General features: G+C 37.3%; 1 protein-coding gene across 1 annotated transcript in view; it reads right to left on the bottom strand.

The window, feature by feature from the left end:
- The window catches only part of LOC127852427 (uncharacterized), a 111,584-nt gene that overhangs the window by 31,520 nt on the left and 61,187 nt on the right, over window positions 1-18,877 (bottom strand). The window contains exons 19-37 of the mRNA XM_052386381.1: window positions 17,678-17,808; window positions 17,005-17,224; window positions 16,189-16,338; window positions 15,307-15,563; window positions 14,604-14,811; window positions 13,963-14,063; window positions 13,205-13,427; window positions 12,334-12,486; window positions 11,635-11,879; window positions 7,703-7,928; window positions 6,872-6,996; window positions 5,871-6,087; window positions 4,853-5,014; window positions 4,297-4,408; window positions 3,190-3,301; window positions 2,415-2,616; window positions 1,992-2,110; window positions 1,245-1,455; window positions 646-801 (exon numbers count right to left, since the gene is read on the bottom strand). Coding sequence (XP_052242341.1) covers window positions 646-801; window positions 1,245-1,455; window positions 1,992-2,110; window positions 2,415-2,616; window positions 3,190-3,301; window positions 4,297-4,408; window positions 4,853-5,014; window positions 5,871-6,087; window positions 6,872-6,996; window positions 7,703-7,928; window positions 11,635-11,879; window positions 12,334-12,486; window positions 13,205-13,427; window positions 13,963-14,063; window positions 14,604-14,811; window positions 15,307-15,563; window positions 16,189-16,338; window positions 17,005-17,224; window positions 17,678-17,808 — 3,330 coding nt within the window. The remainder of the gene's footprint in view (window positions 1-645; window positions 802-1,244; window positions 1,456-1,991; window positions 2,111-2,414; window positions 2,617-3,189; window positions 3,302-4,296; window positions 4,409-4,852; window positions 5,015-5,870; window positions 6,088-6,871; window positions 6,997-7,702; window positions 7,929-11,634; window positions 11,880-12,333; window positions 12,487-13,204; window positions 13,428-13,962; window positions 14,064-14,603; window positions 14,812-15,306; window positions 15,564-16,188; window positions 16,339-17,004; window positions 17,225-17,677; window positions 17,809-18,877) is intronic.

The raw sequence follows: 18,877 nt of genomic DNA, 5'->3' as shown, positions 1-18,877 counted from the left end.
AGGTGCATATTGATTGTGTTTTCCAAGTTAATGAATTGTCTTTATTTTGTTGAAGTTTCTTCTGCTGATACAGCGGATGTTGGTATTATTGTTGTTGCCCATGTGTACACGTAAGCAAGGGTCTCTAAAAGTTTTGAAATGTAACTGTCATTAAAGTTTTATTTATTCTATTTTTTTATAAACATGTGTTGGGTATAAATCATATATTTAAATATATTAACTTACAACTTGTATGTTAAAAGATAAGAAAAGCGTTGAAAGATAGGACTGACTCAATGTAGAAATGCAATTATGAAAGGTGTTCCCGAGAAATAAAAAAAACACTCAAAGACAAACAACAAAATATATCCGAAGTCTTGCGGTAAGGGGGATTGACTATTGATAAGTTCACATTCTGATATGGCCTGTTGCGTACACCCCAGATAGTTAAATCAATGGCTTTTCTGCCAAAACAGAACATAGCATAAACTACTTAAATAAACTCAGATATTAAATAATACGGGAAACAACATCGGGAGCATGGGCTAGATCTGGAGTAAATAACAATATTCACAAGTCAATGTGAATTGTAAGTTATGAATGGCTGATTCTTTATTGCAGTGGGTGACACTTGTAAAAACGCTTTATTGGCAAATTCAAACTCACGGTTTACGGTAATGTTGATGACCTTGACAAACTGCAGTCCACCTTCATCCTGGACCTTTAAGGTCTCTGTGTATAACCCCTGCATGACCCCTAAAAGGGCGCTGGTTTCTATGGAACCGGATAGTCCCGTAGCATTGAGACGGAACGACTGGGTGTCTGGAATCATGCATTTAAAGTAATAAACGTTGTATTTTTAAATATGGCAGAATAAACATGTATTATCAATATGGTCGATTCACTGTTTTGAAAACCACATTTAATGAAATTCCTCAGTTGATACCTTTTGATTGTTAAATTGACCAATATGTATGGGTTCAAATTGCTGTTTTTCCTCCATGTATCTAAACAAACAGATAGACAGACTGTTTGTATACTTTTTCATTTAATGCATATATTTTTTAAGAAAAACAAAATAATGGATTGAGTGCAGAAAATCATGTCACATCCTTGAATCACACTTCATGTTTAAAGATAACAAAAATATCTTAGTACATGTATATGCGGAATAAACAAAAGGTTTAATATACATGTATACGCATTGCAAAACCATGTGTAAGTGTTTGGGAGGTAGTTTTATTTTAAAACATGCAAGTCTCTACCTGATTGTAAAGACGACTGAAGAGTCGAGAATGCCGGTTTCGTATCAGCGTCGGTGCACGCAAATGTGACCAAGACGGTACCGACGTCAACGTCAACTGGGACGTTGTTGACGTTGATTGCGTTCACGTTGCACTGCGGCGGCTCGTTTATGTCAATTATGCTCAGCTGCAGACTTGTTTCGGACTTCAGTTTTGATCCGGTGTCTTCCGCCTGACAACAATTGATAATGACCATTAAAATGTATTTGCCTGTCCCATCTATACCATCTCGCAAGTTAGTAAAGGCCTAGAGATGGTTATGAGATTTTGATATGTGTTTGTCTCTTTGTTTGGATTTTTATTATATTCAACAGTAGTTTGGTCATAGCTCGATCCTCAACTAACAAACGCATATGTGTTCTGGAAAGAGGCTGCAAAAAAATAAATGTACTCAGAGCCCATGATTAAGCCCGTGAATGTCGTCAGCTATAAATAAATAAACGGTAGGTGGAGATATATAATTATATTATCAATATCTAAACAAGCTCTTTGTTACGCTGGAAATTGAACCCGTGGGCATCAAATTATGAGCTTTCAAATATACTGATACTTTTCGGACGTGCTTATACAGGATTCTCATAATTCCACTGATTTAAATAACACAGAAAACCAACCGTGTACACCAGTGAAAGGAATACGTGAACGCGTTTAACTTGGATAAGTAACGCCTTCGTTCGATTTGCATGCATTTCGGTCTTGACCACTAACCTCTATCTTGAGAACATACTGCTTGTCCGCAAGCGGTTTCAATGAGCTATTAGTGAACAGAATACCGGATGTGCCATCAAACTTGAAGTATTGGTTCCAGGCATTATCTGGCTCCGCGGCTGCAATTTGGGAAACGTAGGTTGATTAGCAAGCGAAGACAAATCTTCGTAGAAATGAATCTTAATACATAGACAGCTATTTGATGTAAATTTATTCTATATAGTATGAATATTAAAAGTTGTTAAATTAAAAACCGTAACAAAATGTTTGTGCGGCAATTCACCAGTTCTTATATGCGTAATATCAGATTTATATATTGTAATAGTCCGTTTACTGTTTTGTTTTAGGTGATCATTTGGTGCAATCTCTTAATTAATGTGTTTGCAGCGGTAGCTGTAGCGTCTATTTTTCTTTGACAATTACCTCGAACTCGATAAACGATAGAGCCTATCAGATTTTCTGACGTTGCTGACGCCGTGAAAACCAACGACCCAACGGCGACTGTCTCATTGACGTTTCTGTCGTATCTAGAGGCGCTAAAAACTGGCGTCGCCTGAGAGTAGTTGACGTCGATCGACTGCCGATATGTGGCGTTGCTGAGGCCATTATCCACATCCACAATAATCTAGAAACGAACAAGGAATATTCTTATTGAAACAATCGGACATGTGAACATTAATATACAAATTTCAATCCAGTAAAACTAACCAGTACCAATTGCATTCATCTATATGTATATTTAATCGCATGTCCTTACAACATACATTCAAAACCTATTTTAATAAAAAATAATTCGATGTTTCACTCGTCGAAAGATCAATGTTGAGACATGTCCCCGGTAACGGATGTATGATTTTGAAGCATAAGATTCAAGAAGAAGAAAACATATAAATAATTGAGAAATACTTCAAACTACCTGTCCTTTGTACACCTGTAGCCCTTTAAAAAAATAATGGGCTTCATGTTGCAATAAAATGGTTCAAAACGGACGTAAATTGAAACAGCAAGAATAGGATGAGGTCAGGGACGATTTATGCGAAACTTTATTGAATATTTAAAGTTGAAAAAAAAACTAAATTCAAAAACGAATTTAAAACTATTTAATTACAATAAAAGCAAATGTATTGAACACAGATATGCATTTGTAGCATCAATGCATGACAGATATTCTACATTTAACAAAAATTAGGTGCTTTACCTCAAATTTGCCGCTTTGTACCAGCTTATAGCACATAGTTATTTTGTTGCCCTCCACAGTACCGTTGTTAAATCCCTGAGTATAGTTACCGGACAGCAAGTACGTCAAATGGCTGAAAATAGACCATTAACATAGACACAATCGTATCATATCATATCGAAATATGCTACATATAGAAGTGTGTCTAAATCCAAGGCTAGTTGAGGCGCTTAATAGTCAATTTCGTGAGTAGAACCAGTACTTGGTGCATAAGGAATGCTTGGTCTTTGGATGAATTGTATTCACAATTTACCCGTTGGACAGTGATTGAAAAAGCACTGTGTTTGTTGTTTTACTGTTTCATCGTCATTTGAATTTTGACAACATGTGGAAAATATAATTCATTTTACATTGAAATTGATCATCTTTGTTCTATATTTGTTTCTATATGGTCATTTTTTGACAACACGTGAATAAATACAGAAATCATTATAAAACCATAAATCTGGTGAAGATAGTTACATATGTCAATTGAATTGATTTTTACAAAGCACAAAATTAAGAATAAATAACTAGGTTATATAATGATACCGTAGTCTTTACAGATATATGTATTCACCGGCGTGTTAAAAGTATTTGGTTCATAGTAAAAAAGACTTAACACGATACATGCCGATCTTTCTAAATTTATGATTAACGGTAATTGAATAATCCAATTCAGTCCGCAAAATCAAATCCGTGATGACACTTATCGCTTTTATGGAATTTTTCGTTTTATGGAAATTGCTTAAGAGGTCGCCGTGGCGTAGTGGATATGGAGTCCACCTAGCGATCGGGAGGTAACGGGTTCGAATCCCGACAGTGGTAGCGTTCTTTGGATCTCACCCAAAGACACCGAGGTTCTCGTCCGAGGAAACGGACTCTAGAGAGTTTCAAATTAACATTCAATCGAGCTAAAATTAATAGGTTTAAACTAAGGAAATCTCTTCTAAACGAAAATCCACATTAAGCGGAAAGTGTCGTCTCTGATAACCCTATGCGGACTACACAGGCTAATCTGGGAAACACTAAATGCTCATGCATTAAGCCCAGTTTTTCCGTAACGAGGTTCATATAAGAGGTACTTACGTTTGCGTCACCATTGTGGGATCGGTGCAATCCATAGTGATGATGGCACATCTTCCCTGGACCCAGACCCCAGGGGGTGTGAAACCCGGAGAGCATGTGGCAGGGATCTTATCTGGAAAATTACACACCCTGACAATATTAATCAATGTATTTAGTAAGATAATTATATTTAAAATATTCGATTTTAACCAATGCTTCTTTTTTATACATTGTTTATAAAATGTTAGCTTTATTGTTGTTGTTTTTCTGTTATAGTGTTCATGCTTTTTTGTTCTTGTGTTTATTCAATTTATTTTGTCCCAAAGCGATTTGCAAATTTTCATCAAACTGTTAAACTTAACAAAACGGTGATAATAATAGTATTTGCATCGACAAAAGCTTGCATAAACTTTAATTATTTACAGAGAACTTGCTAATTCATGGCCTGCTTCAGTATTTCAATTGGCAGTTACAGTCAGATCATTTGCTCTCAAAATTGTTGATCTGGTATGACAGATCTTGTTTTTTCCAAAATAATTATTATTCATCAATTAAAAACTAGAAAGCACACACATACTATCAACACTGATGATTGCCGTCACGTTTGCATCTAATGGGACGTCAGCACTGTCCTGAACTCTGATTCTTAGCACCGTACTTCCGTTTTGGTAGAGAAGGTTACGCGGCAGAGGCTTGCCAACCACTACGACGCCGTCGGCCGTTACGTTAAAGTATTTATCTGGAAAAAACGTTTAACAATAAAAGGTTTTTTAAGAAAAACACTTTGCTATGAAAATGCAAGGTCCGCATTTGGTATGGATAATCGCGTAGTAGCCGTCTGCTACGTTTGATTGAATCATTTGAGCCTCAAACTGGGACAACTGGGCTTAATGCAGTCCACTAGGCATTTCAGTGACGACACTTTTCCAAGAGACTGGGTTTTCGCTAAAAGAGACTCCCTTTAAAAGAACCATTTAATTAAAGCGTTAATGTCGACCCTGATTGGCATGTGCGGACTGCACAGGCTAATCTGGGACGATACTTTACGCACTTGCATTAAGCCCACATTTTCCAGAACAAGGCTCATTTTCTCAATTAATCATGACCCTGGGGGCAAAACTCGAGGCATTCATCGGGTATAGATAGTTTATATATATTTATATAGCAAACTAACACATATATATACAAAATATTTTCCTCTGAAAAAACAAAACCCACGGGTTTGATATTTGGTATATAAAATTGTATTATGGTTCTCTACAAAACTTGTTTTTGTTTTTCTGTTGCGTGTCTTCCTTTGTGTAGCATATATACTATTAGCAAAATAAATCATACGTAATGTAGACAATATATCATGTGACCAGAGAATGAAATCACGTTACCAATCATTCAGGTGATCTTGTGTTTTATTTAGATCATGCCATTTAAGTATAATTTCATCGCCTCGTGTCTGTTGTTTAAAGCCATTTCTTGATTATGCATATCCACTTATGACAAAACACCAGAAATATTGCAGAAATAAACCAAACTTCATCATTATTTACACTACATGCTACGTCATTATTGTATACGTCATATTACAAAAGTAAACATACCGGCGTCGCCCCCGGTTATAGCGTACTGTAAACGCTTATTTTTCGTGTCGATATCGGTATCCCAGCAACGAAGCTGAATCAGCTGTTTTCCCGGCACAGCCAGGATGTCGATGCTGCTATTGTAAACACTGTTGGGCCCACAGACTGGAGCCGAGTTCAAGTCCCGGACGTGAACGTAAACATAGGTTATGGCGCTCAAACCTGCGCCGTCCGACGCCTGTGTCGCATAATAAGGTGTTTAAATGTGTTTATAAATGAATAACAATACAAGATTGATCATTTCTAAAACGGGAAACTATATTAACATGTATTTACGCATAAGAAATAAAAAAGTAAACACCTATCGTACCACTCTCTTCATCTTTGGTGTGTTTTAAAGTCAAATGTATTTAAATTAAAGGTCAATGTTAATTAATTCTCTAAATAATATTTGCGAAATATTAATGTTAAAAAAATCAAGACCTTCAATGTCGAAGTCAAACTGGCACATAACTTTATTTTAAGATAGTCCACACCAATAAATAGATGAAGATAAAAAGAGGGCTATTTTAGTTAGGCTGTACGTAAAAGTGCAAGTGGAGTTTGTTTTGAAATTGTATGCATGTGCTAAACATTTAATTAAAATCACGTTTAACACCAATAAAGTAGAAAACATGATATATGTAATAAAGCGGATTATTTCCGGGATTGATAAAGTTAATCCGGTTCGCAAGAAGACAAAAATATGTCTCACTTAAGCCAACCTCACCGGATAAACTTTCTCAGTTCCAGTACCAACCACGCATTCTATACATACTCCATAAGAAGCGTCCTTGACCTTGAACTGGGCTCGTTAAATAACTTACATATTTGTTATCAATAATATACTGCCTCTATTGCTAACAATTTCCCAGAATGTATACAGATTTTTTTGTTGATCGATGTACGTGTGTCGTTATTATTAAATACATTCAATGAAAAGCTACATTGGTTGGCAAATAATTATGCAACTTATATCTTACATTCACGCGGAACGTATAAAGGTTCCTCTCCGTAGCGTTCAACGTGAGGGCGTAGAAAGAGTACACCTTGGGGACATAGAACAACAAGGAAGATGCCGCGTTGTTGAACTGGGCGTTGTTTGTCACTGAAAAAGAACATTGGGATGACGCGATAGTCAGTAACGGAGAAGACAGAGCCTACTGTGTGACACGCAACAAGATAGGTCACTAGTAACAAATATGAAATCATGTGATACACAAGAATGATTTGAATGGTGGTGGTGTTAATAGAAGTGTTGGCGATGGAGGTGGCTGTAGTGGTAGTAGTAGTGGTGTTGGTGATTGTGGAATTGGTTGGTGGTAGAAAAATGTAGATGGTAGTGGTGCTAATGGTAGGGCAGGAATTTTCAGTTGAGCTGCAATTAGTAACGGCGGAGCTGTAATATTTTGTGATGGGCTACATTTTGTTCATGTGTGATTGCGGTGTTGTGGTGGCGGCGTTAACACCGGTGAGTATTGAGAATTACGAGTAATATAACATACTATCATCTAACCTGTATTAAACATCAAGCATTATTAATCTGAATAACACAATGAATTTTTGCCTCGCTCTAGGAAGACGGAGAATAATGCGTGTGCGTAAAGTGTCATCCCAGATTAACCAACCATTCCGAAAAGACTTGATTTTCGTTTAGAAGAGACCTTTAAACAAAAACATCCCTGAAAGAGGAAATTGTTATCCCTGAATAGCCATGCGGACTGCAAAGGCTGATTTTCGGACGGCACTTTACGCACATGACTTAAGCCCCGTTTTCGCACAGCGAGGATCCATAAGATTATGACAATACGCACACTCAGCCTCCACGGAAACCAGTTCAAACGTCTGGTTCCCCAACCCCGTATCCGGATCGCCGACGGACAACACGAGTATCGGGTTCACCGTATCTGCCGGCTTGAGTTCGTCCACCGTAACGTTGTAAGGCGCACCGTAAAACATTGGCGCGTCATTGACGTTCGTGACGGTGAATGTCCACGTTAACGTCGTGTTGGCAAGGCCGTTGGTTACGATTCCGAATAACTATAGAACGATGTAAATTTAATAAACCTTTTAATAACTTTTAAGTTAATTAAATCGAATTAATGAATCATTTCTTCATTATTCAATAAGCCTTGAACAATATAATGTTGCTGTTTATTTCACCTGTTCCTTTACAAAATGTTCATTTTCTCATTTTCTCATTTTCGTGTATAGGTGATACCAAAATCGATAAATTGACAAAATGAAGAATTTGACACATTACAGCATTCAACGATCTATCAATAAACACCAATAGACCCTTTTCACAATATGCCTAGGATAAGAGCGCAAAGTCACGTGACTCGCAGAACTCCAGAACGAGGCTGAACGTGTATAAATTTCCAATACTCCCCCGCAACGCCGCATCTGATTTCAGCCTTTCACTCTTTTGAACATTCGGCGATGTAACGACTTAGATAACACAATATGACATTGTCAGAATAAGTTATAAATATGTAATTCACATTATAAGTGTCAATACATTAAATAAATTGTCTTGATTAATTTAATAAAGTACTTGTTTTCTCCATTTTTTCACACATTTGACACGCGTTGGTAGAGCTTTTTATCGCGCGGATAGAAAAAAAGATCTATCTTGTTTATTGACACATCTGTGGTTTAGTAGCTCGTGTGTTCCGGATAAACCAATAATCTCGTCATGATCAGATACTGTGCCGACAAATAATAAATAACAGCATGGCGTCATAAACCACCCGTGGTAGATGCCTGATTGAACACCATGTATGGTACCCCAATGTATTATCGTTGTAGAAGTATTACGTAGTCATTTCTAAGACTTATGTAACGCCAAATACTCAAACTAAATACTGTATAGATATTAGCCAGTTTTAATCATAATAATACAGTGAATGCTGGACATTCGTCCTAGCCTATTTTTCGCACAGGCGGACATTCGTCCCTATGTTTTTGACAACCTGAACATTCTTGCCTTCGTTATTTTGGCAATGCACAAGGCACATAATGTTTCCTACATAATTTTGACAGCCTGGACATTCGTTCCTTCGTTATTTGGACAACCCGGAAATTAGTTCCTGAATAATTGCCATTCCGGTCATTATTTTCACATTTTATCAAAATAATGTGGCACTTTTATCCGGTATTTTAATATGTCGTTATTGAAATAGTTTAAAATAATGTTCTCATATTTTGAGTATATTTTATATTGTGTATATTTTATATTGTTGTTAAAACTATGTAGGAGTATATATATCCGGTCTGTCGAAATAATGTTGGAACGATTGTGCGGGATGTCTAAATAGCGTGGAAATGAATGTCCTGGTAGTTTAAACAACGTATGAATTAATGTCCGCCTTGTCAAAGTTAGCGTAACAATTTTTCCTGTGAAAGAATATTCGGATACATAATTAAGTGCTTAATACTTATATATACATTTGAAATATTTATAAGCTTTTATGCTAAACACGAAACCTATTTAGCAGGTACCGCTAAAATAAAACTCCGTCCTTACATAGTCTTATAAAGAGTGTTCGTAAGTGTATGGAAGAACACAATTAAAACACGAATTTTAATTTACAACAACGGGGTTCAAGAATGTTTCCGAAGGATCAAGACACACACACACACAAGAGATATATGGCATTATGTGGCATATATTTATCACTCGTAATCACGTTTAAAGAGAAATCAAGGTATATGCATAGACAGTTCAGTTTGCTCCACGTTCGTTTTTTCACCTGTATAAAGGAATTCTTCAATATTGTATTTCATTGTAAAAGAACATTAATAAAAGTTAAACGAAAAACGACACAACATTTATCATGTGCTTTGCATTTTCTATTGCTTTTTCTTATGATTGAGTTAACACACATTTTACACGTTCGATCGTTCGTGAAAAATAGTACAGACTAACAAAAATACCTTTGAGAATTTAAGTTATATAATAATCTTTTGTATTATACGACTTTTGTATATCTTTGTTTTGTGCAATTATCAATGTTTATTCTTCAGATCACATTTGCTCTGATGACAATCGGTATCTTGAATTTGAATTAAGATAAAATAAAATGTATATACACGTTTACACTAGTGGTACTATATACTATGGCTTTGAAATATGACTTGGGTGTGAGAATATTTATTTCATAACTCCTCATCAATTTATTTACTAAACAACACATCCATATATGCATATGTTTGCTTTAATTGTAACCAGTGTCAGTGCTCATGAAAGTCACGAATGGAAATAATAAAATTCAACTGGTTTATAATCATCGATATGCTCCGCCAAATATCTATACACGTTCAGCCTCGTTCTGAAATTCGACCCGTCACGTGATATCTAAAAATAGCAACAGCGGTAGTATTGTGAAAGGTCTATTAAAAACATAGAAGATTTCGTGTTGTCTCGCGTCCTTCTGTTATCTCGCGTTTTCACGCCTGACGTCGTAGTCTACAACCACTTTATTCCAATAAACAGTATTTTATGACTCCGCATAATAGGATTAAAAACAAGTGAAGCATGAAACAAAGTTTCATTATTTATCACATCGTAAATCACTAAAAGTTAAATGAGAACAATACACGCTAGATTTATAAAATATTTGTCTCTGCAAAAAACAGGTAATGCCGAGTTAGCTTTTTTAGGTACCTCTTTCAGTAATGTCTTTGCCTAAAACTTTATTATTTCTTTATGGAATGTAAATTATTCAAGGATAAATATATAGGTTATATCAACATCTAAAAACTAAAGTTAGCTTTGTGACTTTAAAGTTAATTGTGCCGAAGATATTAATTAGCGAAACTTTAAAAGATTGAATGCCGAGGTAGACACTTTTATTAAAAAGTAGATTTCTGCTTTTGTTTAAATCTGTATTATTTCTTAACAAATACCATACGTCTATACTTCCGGAGATACTCAATAGGAAACTTAATACGATTCATGACGGAGGCAGACTTTTTTTATTTAATAGTACATATATTTTCTAAGCCTTTGCCTATAACTTTATTTTGATATTATTTTATATAAACAACGCTTTTCTTAATAAAATATTTATTTACGATAAATAACTACTTAATACGGACCAAAATTCTCTTTGAACAAAACCTGCGTCGACATTCTTTTCTGAGAATGAGCTTCTATAATAGAGATGTCATTTAAAAAAATATTGACATCAACATGAACTTAATGATTGAGAAAAAAAAACGACAACGACCAATTTAGCGTTAGAATTCCCGGTAACGTTTTAGTATATTTTCAGTACCCGGTTGCCTTTAAATATACTTATGAGTACCCGGTGTATATTTAAGAAGTACCCGAGCCAACGATGACCATAAGCCGAGCTCTAATAACGTGTAAAATGACAACCAAGACCTACTTCATGCTGAGTTCAATTAGTCTTAAAAGAATGCAGATGCACATTGCTTTTATTAATCGCATAATATCTGATTAAACAATTGATAATGTGATGATCTGATCGATAAAAAACATATTGGAATCTTCAAATATATTCTATAAATTCGTTTAATTTCCTTGTTCTGTTCTTCAATACCGTAATGGCGGCGCGTGCGAGTATTCAGGGGCGGTAATCCGAGACTTATCGATTTTCTTGGAATTTCACAACAACCTTTTCAGCCAACTTAATAGGAGGACACCAGCATGTATTGAAACAGCAATCGATACATGACACCGAAACAAGAAGCAAAACATAGTAGTACCCTAGCATACCTCATACTTCCCCACTCGACCGTTCAGGCTGGACAAAATACAAGCGTTGAGACCCAACTTGGTACCGGGGTTATGTGTTCGAATCTCCAGTAAGGTGCTTGCAGACCCGGATGTGGCGACCAGCGTTGGCGTTCCGTTCGTCGGATCTTCGCAAAACAGTTCGGCATCTAGACAGGAACCGACGATCGAATTTTCGGGAAGTGTCTTTGCCACAGACGCTGGCTTACAAACGGGCTGGATTTTGTCTGAAATTTTAATCTGCCGGTATATTTGTGAAACACTTTTTATAAATAAACTATATCATCATCACATGATCACATGATCACATGATGATCATCATCATCATCATCATCATCATCATCATCATCATCATCATCATCATCATCATCATCATCATCATCATCATCATCAGCAGCAGCAGCAGCAGCAGCAGCAGCAGCAGCAGCAGCAGCAGCACCGCTACCATGACTAACATCAGAAGCATCAGCTAACTTATCATAAATATCAACATAATAGCAATCATTATCATCATCTGCATCATCAATATCAGCAACAAGGCATGATTTACGAGAAAAAACTATACGTATCATCATCTATCAGAAATCGAATTGCTTTGTTAAATATCATCACATTCATATTCCCCATTAATACCATCGTCATTATAACTTCATTGAACACACAACACTTGTAATAACTCACTGTTAACCGCCAAGGTAACGGTGACCGTCTTCGTAAAGTTAGCGTTGCTTGTCATGTTGACGTCCGTGACCTTGATAAGTATGACATGCTCGGTGATTTCTCGTGGTAAAACGCTGGCTATCGTCACGTGACCAGTCTGATTGACCGTAAACCCTGCTCAGCAAACCAAATACACACCCATATGTAACAAGACTATTGTCAAGCAATATGGTCCCATACCGGTGAAACTCCACCATTGTCAGATTTTGTTTGTTGTTGCCATAGCAACCAGAATTTTTGAGGTAGGAACAAAATTTAATGACGTGCATAATCTCCATATTGCCATCTATCCATGTTTCAAGTTTCATGAAAAATATTAAGATTTTTAAAGGACTGACTGACCGACCGACCGACCGACCGACCGACCGACCGACCGACCGACCGACCGACCGACCGACCGACCGACCGACCGACCGACCGACCGACCGACCGACCGACCGACCGACCGACCGACCGACCGACCGACCGACCGACCGACCGACCGACCGACCGACCGACCGACCGACCGACCGACCGACCGACCGACCGACTGACTGACTGACTGACTGACTGGTTTCACCGGTAGGGGACAAAAATATATATCTACGTGTAAGCCCGTATGCCGTTGTTTTTAATTCAATAAAAGAAAGACACTCCAAATAAAAGTATGAACAATCATAGGAGTTTATAAAATCAAAAGCACTCGTTTCATAATTCTTATCAATTTGCAAGTAGTTTGCTTAATAAAATAGATTACATAAGAGTTAACATGTCTGGCGTTTGCAAACATTAAGGATCTTGAACGTAAACACAAATGCATGGGACCACATCTTGGTAATACTAATTGAAGTACCTGAAGTCGGCAATTGGATGGCGTATCTGAGTTGTTTAAAGTCGTCTGACACATCGGCATCGTTACAGACTAGAGAGGCGACCAACGTGCCAACGGGTGCCGTAACATCCAGACGGGCGGACACACTCGACGTCTCGCACACAGGGGGGTTGTCGTTAATGTCCTTGATCGTTATGGTTACGGTTGCTGTCGTCTGTAATGGTATAGGAGCACCGTCCGTCGCCTGTAAATGACGTCAAAATAAGATTATCAGAACTCACAATAAGATACTTCAACTGCAGGGCGTCATTTTGTGTTACTTGTATCTATATAAATTTTTGTTGTTGATTTTTTGGTTTGCATCCGAAGGAACATGTAATAATCCTGATTCCACATGTGGTCACAAAAAACCTAATATTTTAATTGGTGATCCACCACGCGTTGAAATGTGTTTTATTTGACCACTCATGAAATGAGTATGCGATATTACATAGAAATCAACAAATTATTTCAATATGAACCGCGTCATGCGAAAATATGACTTATGTCATATGCGGCACGCTTACCATTAGCACAGTCTGGTAAGGAGCTATCCTGACAAGTCAGTGCGAATGTGAATGCTGGTCTGGAGCTACGCTAGTCTCATACGGTGTTAAGACCGATTTTTGCATGACGCGGGTCATAGTATAGGCAATAGTGTTGCTGATCCTAATGTGGATGATGATGATTCTTTTGCTGTTGTTACGATTATGTTGTATCAATACATGCAAGAACTTTACCTTGACGATCAGTATGTGAAACGTGCGAACTTCCGCATCCAGTACGCTTATCACTGAGATCTCGCCAGTGTTGACGTCAATATTGAATGGAGATGTGGGTTCTGAAAAATAAGAAAATGACCAACATTGTGTTGTGTATGTTTTTCATAACATCATGTTTATTTCTGTTCACACTGACTTATATTTAATAGTCATACATGAGCCTCGCTTTGGGAAAATGGGGTTTAAATTCATGTGCGTGAAGTGTCATAAAATATTAGCCGGTGCAGACCGCAGGGGCTAATAAAAGACGACAGTTTCCGCTATTTTGGAATTTTTCGTTTAAAGGAAGTCTCCTCCTAGCAACAACCCATTTAAAGCGGAAAGTGTCGTTCCTGAAAAGCCTATGCAGACTTCATTGAGTCTTGTTTTCTCAAAGCGTGAAGATAGTGTAGTGTGTTACCCTGAGTGGTAACAAGCTTTGATAAATTGCATGTAAAACAGTAAACAAACATTAAACATGTTCTGAAATGATATTTAACAGACCGGCTTATCTTTTTAATGACAAAAATGAATAAGTTTTAAATAAAATTCATAAAAGTAATATTCGACGCAAGCAACAAAATACTACCGTCACTATCACGGTAAGTATAATAACCAACCAAGGGTGTACGTAACAATCCCGAAAGGTCCGGAATCCGGATCTGCCGCAGAAACTCTGAATATTGTGTGTCCAACAGGGACGTTCTCACCAATCAATGTCGAGAACCCGTGTATCGGTATGAAAACCGGAGGGTCATTGACGTCGTTGACGTTTATTCGTAGGCGAAATTGTCTCTCGCCGTATGAGGAACGGATAGCGCCGGTGATCTTAAATTAAGAGTTTAATAGCTAACCTAAGTAATAATTATATAACTGAACTAATTTTTGTATGTATTCGCTGATGTTAAAACACATAGTATTTCATGTTATTGTTGAGATATGTTATAATTTAAACTACAATTAATCAGCGTTGATTTGAATTCTTACGTGTATTGCACATAAGACAATTTGTGTAGTTAAAGAATGAAAGACTTGCAAACACATCTTATCTGTGGTTTGATGCGAAGACACATCCTTTCTTTTACAGTCACGTCAGTTGATTGATGTTAAACGTCCATTATTTTATGGTTCATTACAATTTTAATTTCATTAAATTGAGATATTGTTGTTTATGTTAATTTTATGAGGAAAACAATTCTTCATAAACCGGCTACTTCTCTACCTCATATGTGCCGTATTTGTTCTGCAGTTATCTCAGCGAAATTATTTATAATTGTTTGACCCGTTTGCTAAGACAAATTTAGTAACCGATTACCTCCGTACCTCATATGTGCCGTATTTATTCTGCAGATTGGTTGTTGTGCAGACGGACATCAGCAAGTTACTGCTCGAACCGGCGTCTGCATTAAGTCTAAACAGCGCCGTGCCGTTACCCCCGGAAAACGAGTACAGGATAGCCTCGCCCTTTACTGGTTCCGTGCAGTTAGTGGAAACCGTGAAGCAAACGTTGGACAGCGTCTCCTCACTTTTTGCAGTTTCAAATACGAAGTTTCCATTGTTACATTCGGGAGGGAACGAATCTAGAATGTAAAAGATAGTACATATTTTGTCAACGCTTACTGCTAAATGGTTAGAGAGCGGGGCAAGCTCATCAAAGCAATTCAATCTGTTTAGTGAATCAAAATGTATTGAGCTTTTCTGTTAAATGTTCTTGGCAAACTGCTAACATTCATTTAATTTCGGACGCGTAAATAACATATTACCAACGTCGTGCAAAAATGTGTCTTCTGTCGGATAGTTCTATACCAGCCTACCCATTTGTGCATTATGGTAAAGAGCTATCATGTCCGCTTTTGAGACCGCGAAGCCTTGCGTGACGTTTTAGTGAACAGCGTAGCTCCTGTAAATTATGCACGGTTGCGCAGGCTGTGCTTGAGCTACGTTAGCTGCATACATCATAAAACTATTTTCAAGTGACGCGGTTCAAATAATATGCCAGAACAGGCGTTGAATGGTCAAGATCACAATACAGACGAATCATACATGTACGTATCTTGTTATATGACAGTGTCAGAATAATACTTAGAAAAAGCTAATCTCGGTCATAAAATAACATGAATTTTGAAGACATTACAGACACTCAATAAAAAATAATGAATACTCATATTGGTACGAGAGATTGAGAAAGGTATGATAGCACCATACTACTTATCCGGACGTTAACAATGACGGTTGTCGTGAGTCCCCCGCCATCAATCGCCATAATTCTAAACGTCACCGATGCGTTCGAGGAGGTCATATTAGCGAGCGATTGAGCAATCCGTATGTGTCCGGTTTTGTTTATCGAAAACCGCTCTGAAAGATTCAAATCGTTTTGATTATTATTACAATTACCTGCTTTAAATGTGATGTGTCAGCTTTCATTTTTAGTTTTAACACTGACTGATTCAGTATTTTGAAGTGAATTTCTAGTATTATCCTTCCTCTCCCCAGGCTTCATTATGGGAGAAACCATAATGTGTCTCAAAACGCCTACCTAATCACATAACATGCCTCACAAAAGAAGGGCGAACTTTGAATTTTAGCTGCAAATTCAAGCTTGTTAGTTTTTACTGAAAACAATCAAATATGCGCTTGTGCTCTTGGAAAAATCATGATTACCCAGAACAAATCCGACCTTAATCGCCCGGGGTGGTGACCACAAACAAAATGCATATTGTACCTTGCGTAGGAATAAAGCCGGGTAGCGAGAGAAGCGCGTGTACAAACCACTGCGCTTACCAGACAGCCTAATAAAATACAATGTGATCCAACTTACTAGCAAGGGCACCATGCGATCAAATTTTAAACTTGCAGCATTTTATAAGGACTGGTCGACCGACCGACCACCGACACATCGCTCATGAAGTCTTACACAGTGACTCCGATTTACCCCATCTCTTACTGCATTTACGTTTGTATAAAAATTCTTTAGTTAAATGTTTCTGATCTAAACCATAGAATTTATACAGATACACTCACGATAGTCCAGACTATCGAAGCCTTCGAGGACGTAGTCAACAGCGGAAAACTGTGGGCTGAAGTCGGGGTCCGTGCATCTGACCTGAGTCACCACAAAGTCCACTGGGTCCCTAACAGAGGCGGACGCGTTCAAGGGGCTGTCACAAATAGGCGGTTGGTTGACGTCTACGACTGTTATGTTTACTGTGACATTGTCTGACAGGCCTAGTCTGTCGGACACCTTGAAGGTTTGGAATTGAGCAAAGCAAATACATATGCACATTGAAAAGTATGTGCTGACTAATAAAACGATTTGAGAAATATAAAGAAATGTGCAATGAAAAATTAAGAGAACACTTGTTTTGCAAACAAGTGTACAGAGATAACATAATAGACATAAAACAAAAGCGTTCAAAATGTGTCTATATAACTATATAGTAGGATACCATATGACATTATATTTACCTAACATTCGGCTATTTCTCACAACTCTCCTATTAAGAGCCATACCAAGGTTCACAATTCCACATCCTAGTGAATATTTGAGTATATATTTTCGGCATAAAAATCTGATGGACGAACGGATGGGGCAAGATAAAGTGGAACTAAGCTTTTAAATATATCAGCTATTTAACTTCAAACATGCTATGAAAGCAACAAATGGTTGGAATTGTTTAAAATTTCATTCACTTACTTTCAACTGAAACCCGAAGCTTTTCAGTTTAGACTGTGTCAGTGGAGTTGATAATAACAGAGATATGGCATTTTGTTGTCCGTTGACGACGGCCGCGAATGGAAGATTTTCCTGTAAGACGCCGTTGTTGTCTGAAGAAGACATGCAAGTAGAGTATAATGTCATTTATATAGTAAAGACTATGAATAACATTAATTTACATTGAATAGTTTTACAGAATGGAAGTATTAACAAGTTCGGCCCTATGGCGCTCACCTGAGGCCCCAAGAAACTGCATTGTTCAGAGCAGACAGTGATCAAAAAATTTAACTACAGATTGACAATGAAAACTGTCACGACACCTGGTAGTCATTTGTCGAAACAAACCACAATTATTTTCGATCCCAGTCATGATATCATATCAACAGACGTTTTAGTGTTATGCACACGTTTTTGGATGAGTTTTTTAACGGACGTGAAACATGTCTAACACTGTTCTTACCAAGTTTTATTTGATTGGGTAATAGAGTTATCACGCATTTTTTTATTTCATCCAGTGACTTTTTTTAAACAAGTGACCGTGTTTAAAAATAGGCCGTTATATAATTTGGACAATTATTTCACAAAGTTTCTTGAAAATCGACGCAAAAATGTAGTATCCAGACTGTTCCCGTGTATTTTCTTTTAGTTGACATTTTGATCTAGTCTTTTTCTCCATATTAACCAGTTTCGATCTTGGCCGAGATATGATTGGGAAAATGTTATATGACACTGTTTCGTGAAGATTGTACCGTTCATGTGGTTTCCAGACAACTCACAAACTGTCGTCTTTTTTGAGGCCTCGATAATGTTCACAAGCATGTTCTTCAATCAAAAATAATGACCAAGTGTGTGACCCCAGGTGAAGCGGTATCGTAATGGGCTGTGAAAGCATGTGAAACTCTGAAATGCTCCTAATAAGTTTCAAAAGGATTGGAAATAAATGGGTGTTAACAATTCAAATGTTGACGACGCACGTTGGAAGGACGAGGCACGACGAATGAAGGACACAAGGCGATCACAAAAGCACAGCAAGAGCACGTTATGAACAAGTGAGCTAATGATGCAACATTACTCTAAAATATTTTCACTGCACCCGACAGCGTTTATGGTAGTTTATATGAATAGCGTGCAAAATTATACTGGCATACTTTTACACATGTGTTCACATCATATACTATA

This window comes from Dreissena polymorpha, chromosome 12 (genome assembly GCF_020536995.1).
Source record: "Dreissena polymorpha isolate Duluth1 chromosome 12, UMN_Dpol_1.0, whole genome shotgun sequence".
In the NCBI taxonomy this organism is placed as follows: Eukaryota; Metazoa; Mollusca; class Bivalvia; order Myida; family Dreissenidae; genus Dreissena; species Dreissena polymorpha.
This window is presented reverse-complemented; position numbering and strand designations above follow the sequence as displayed.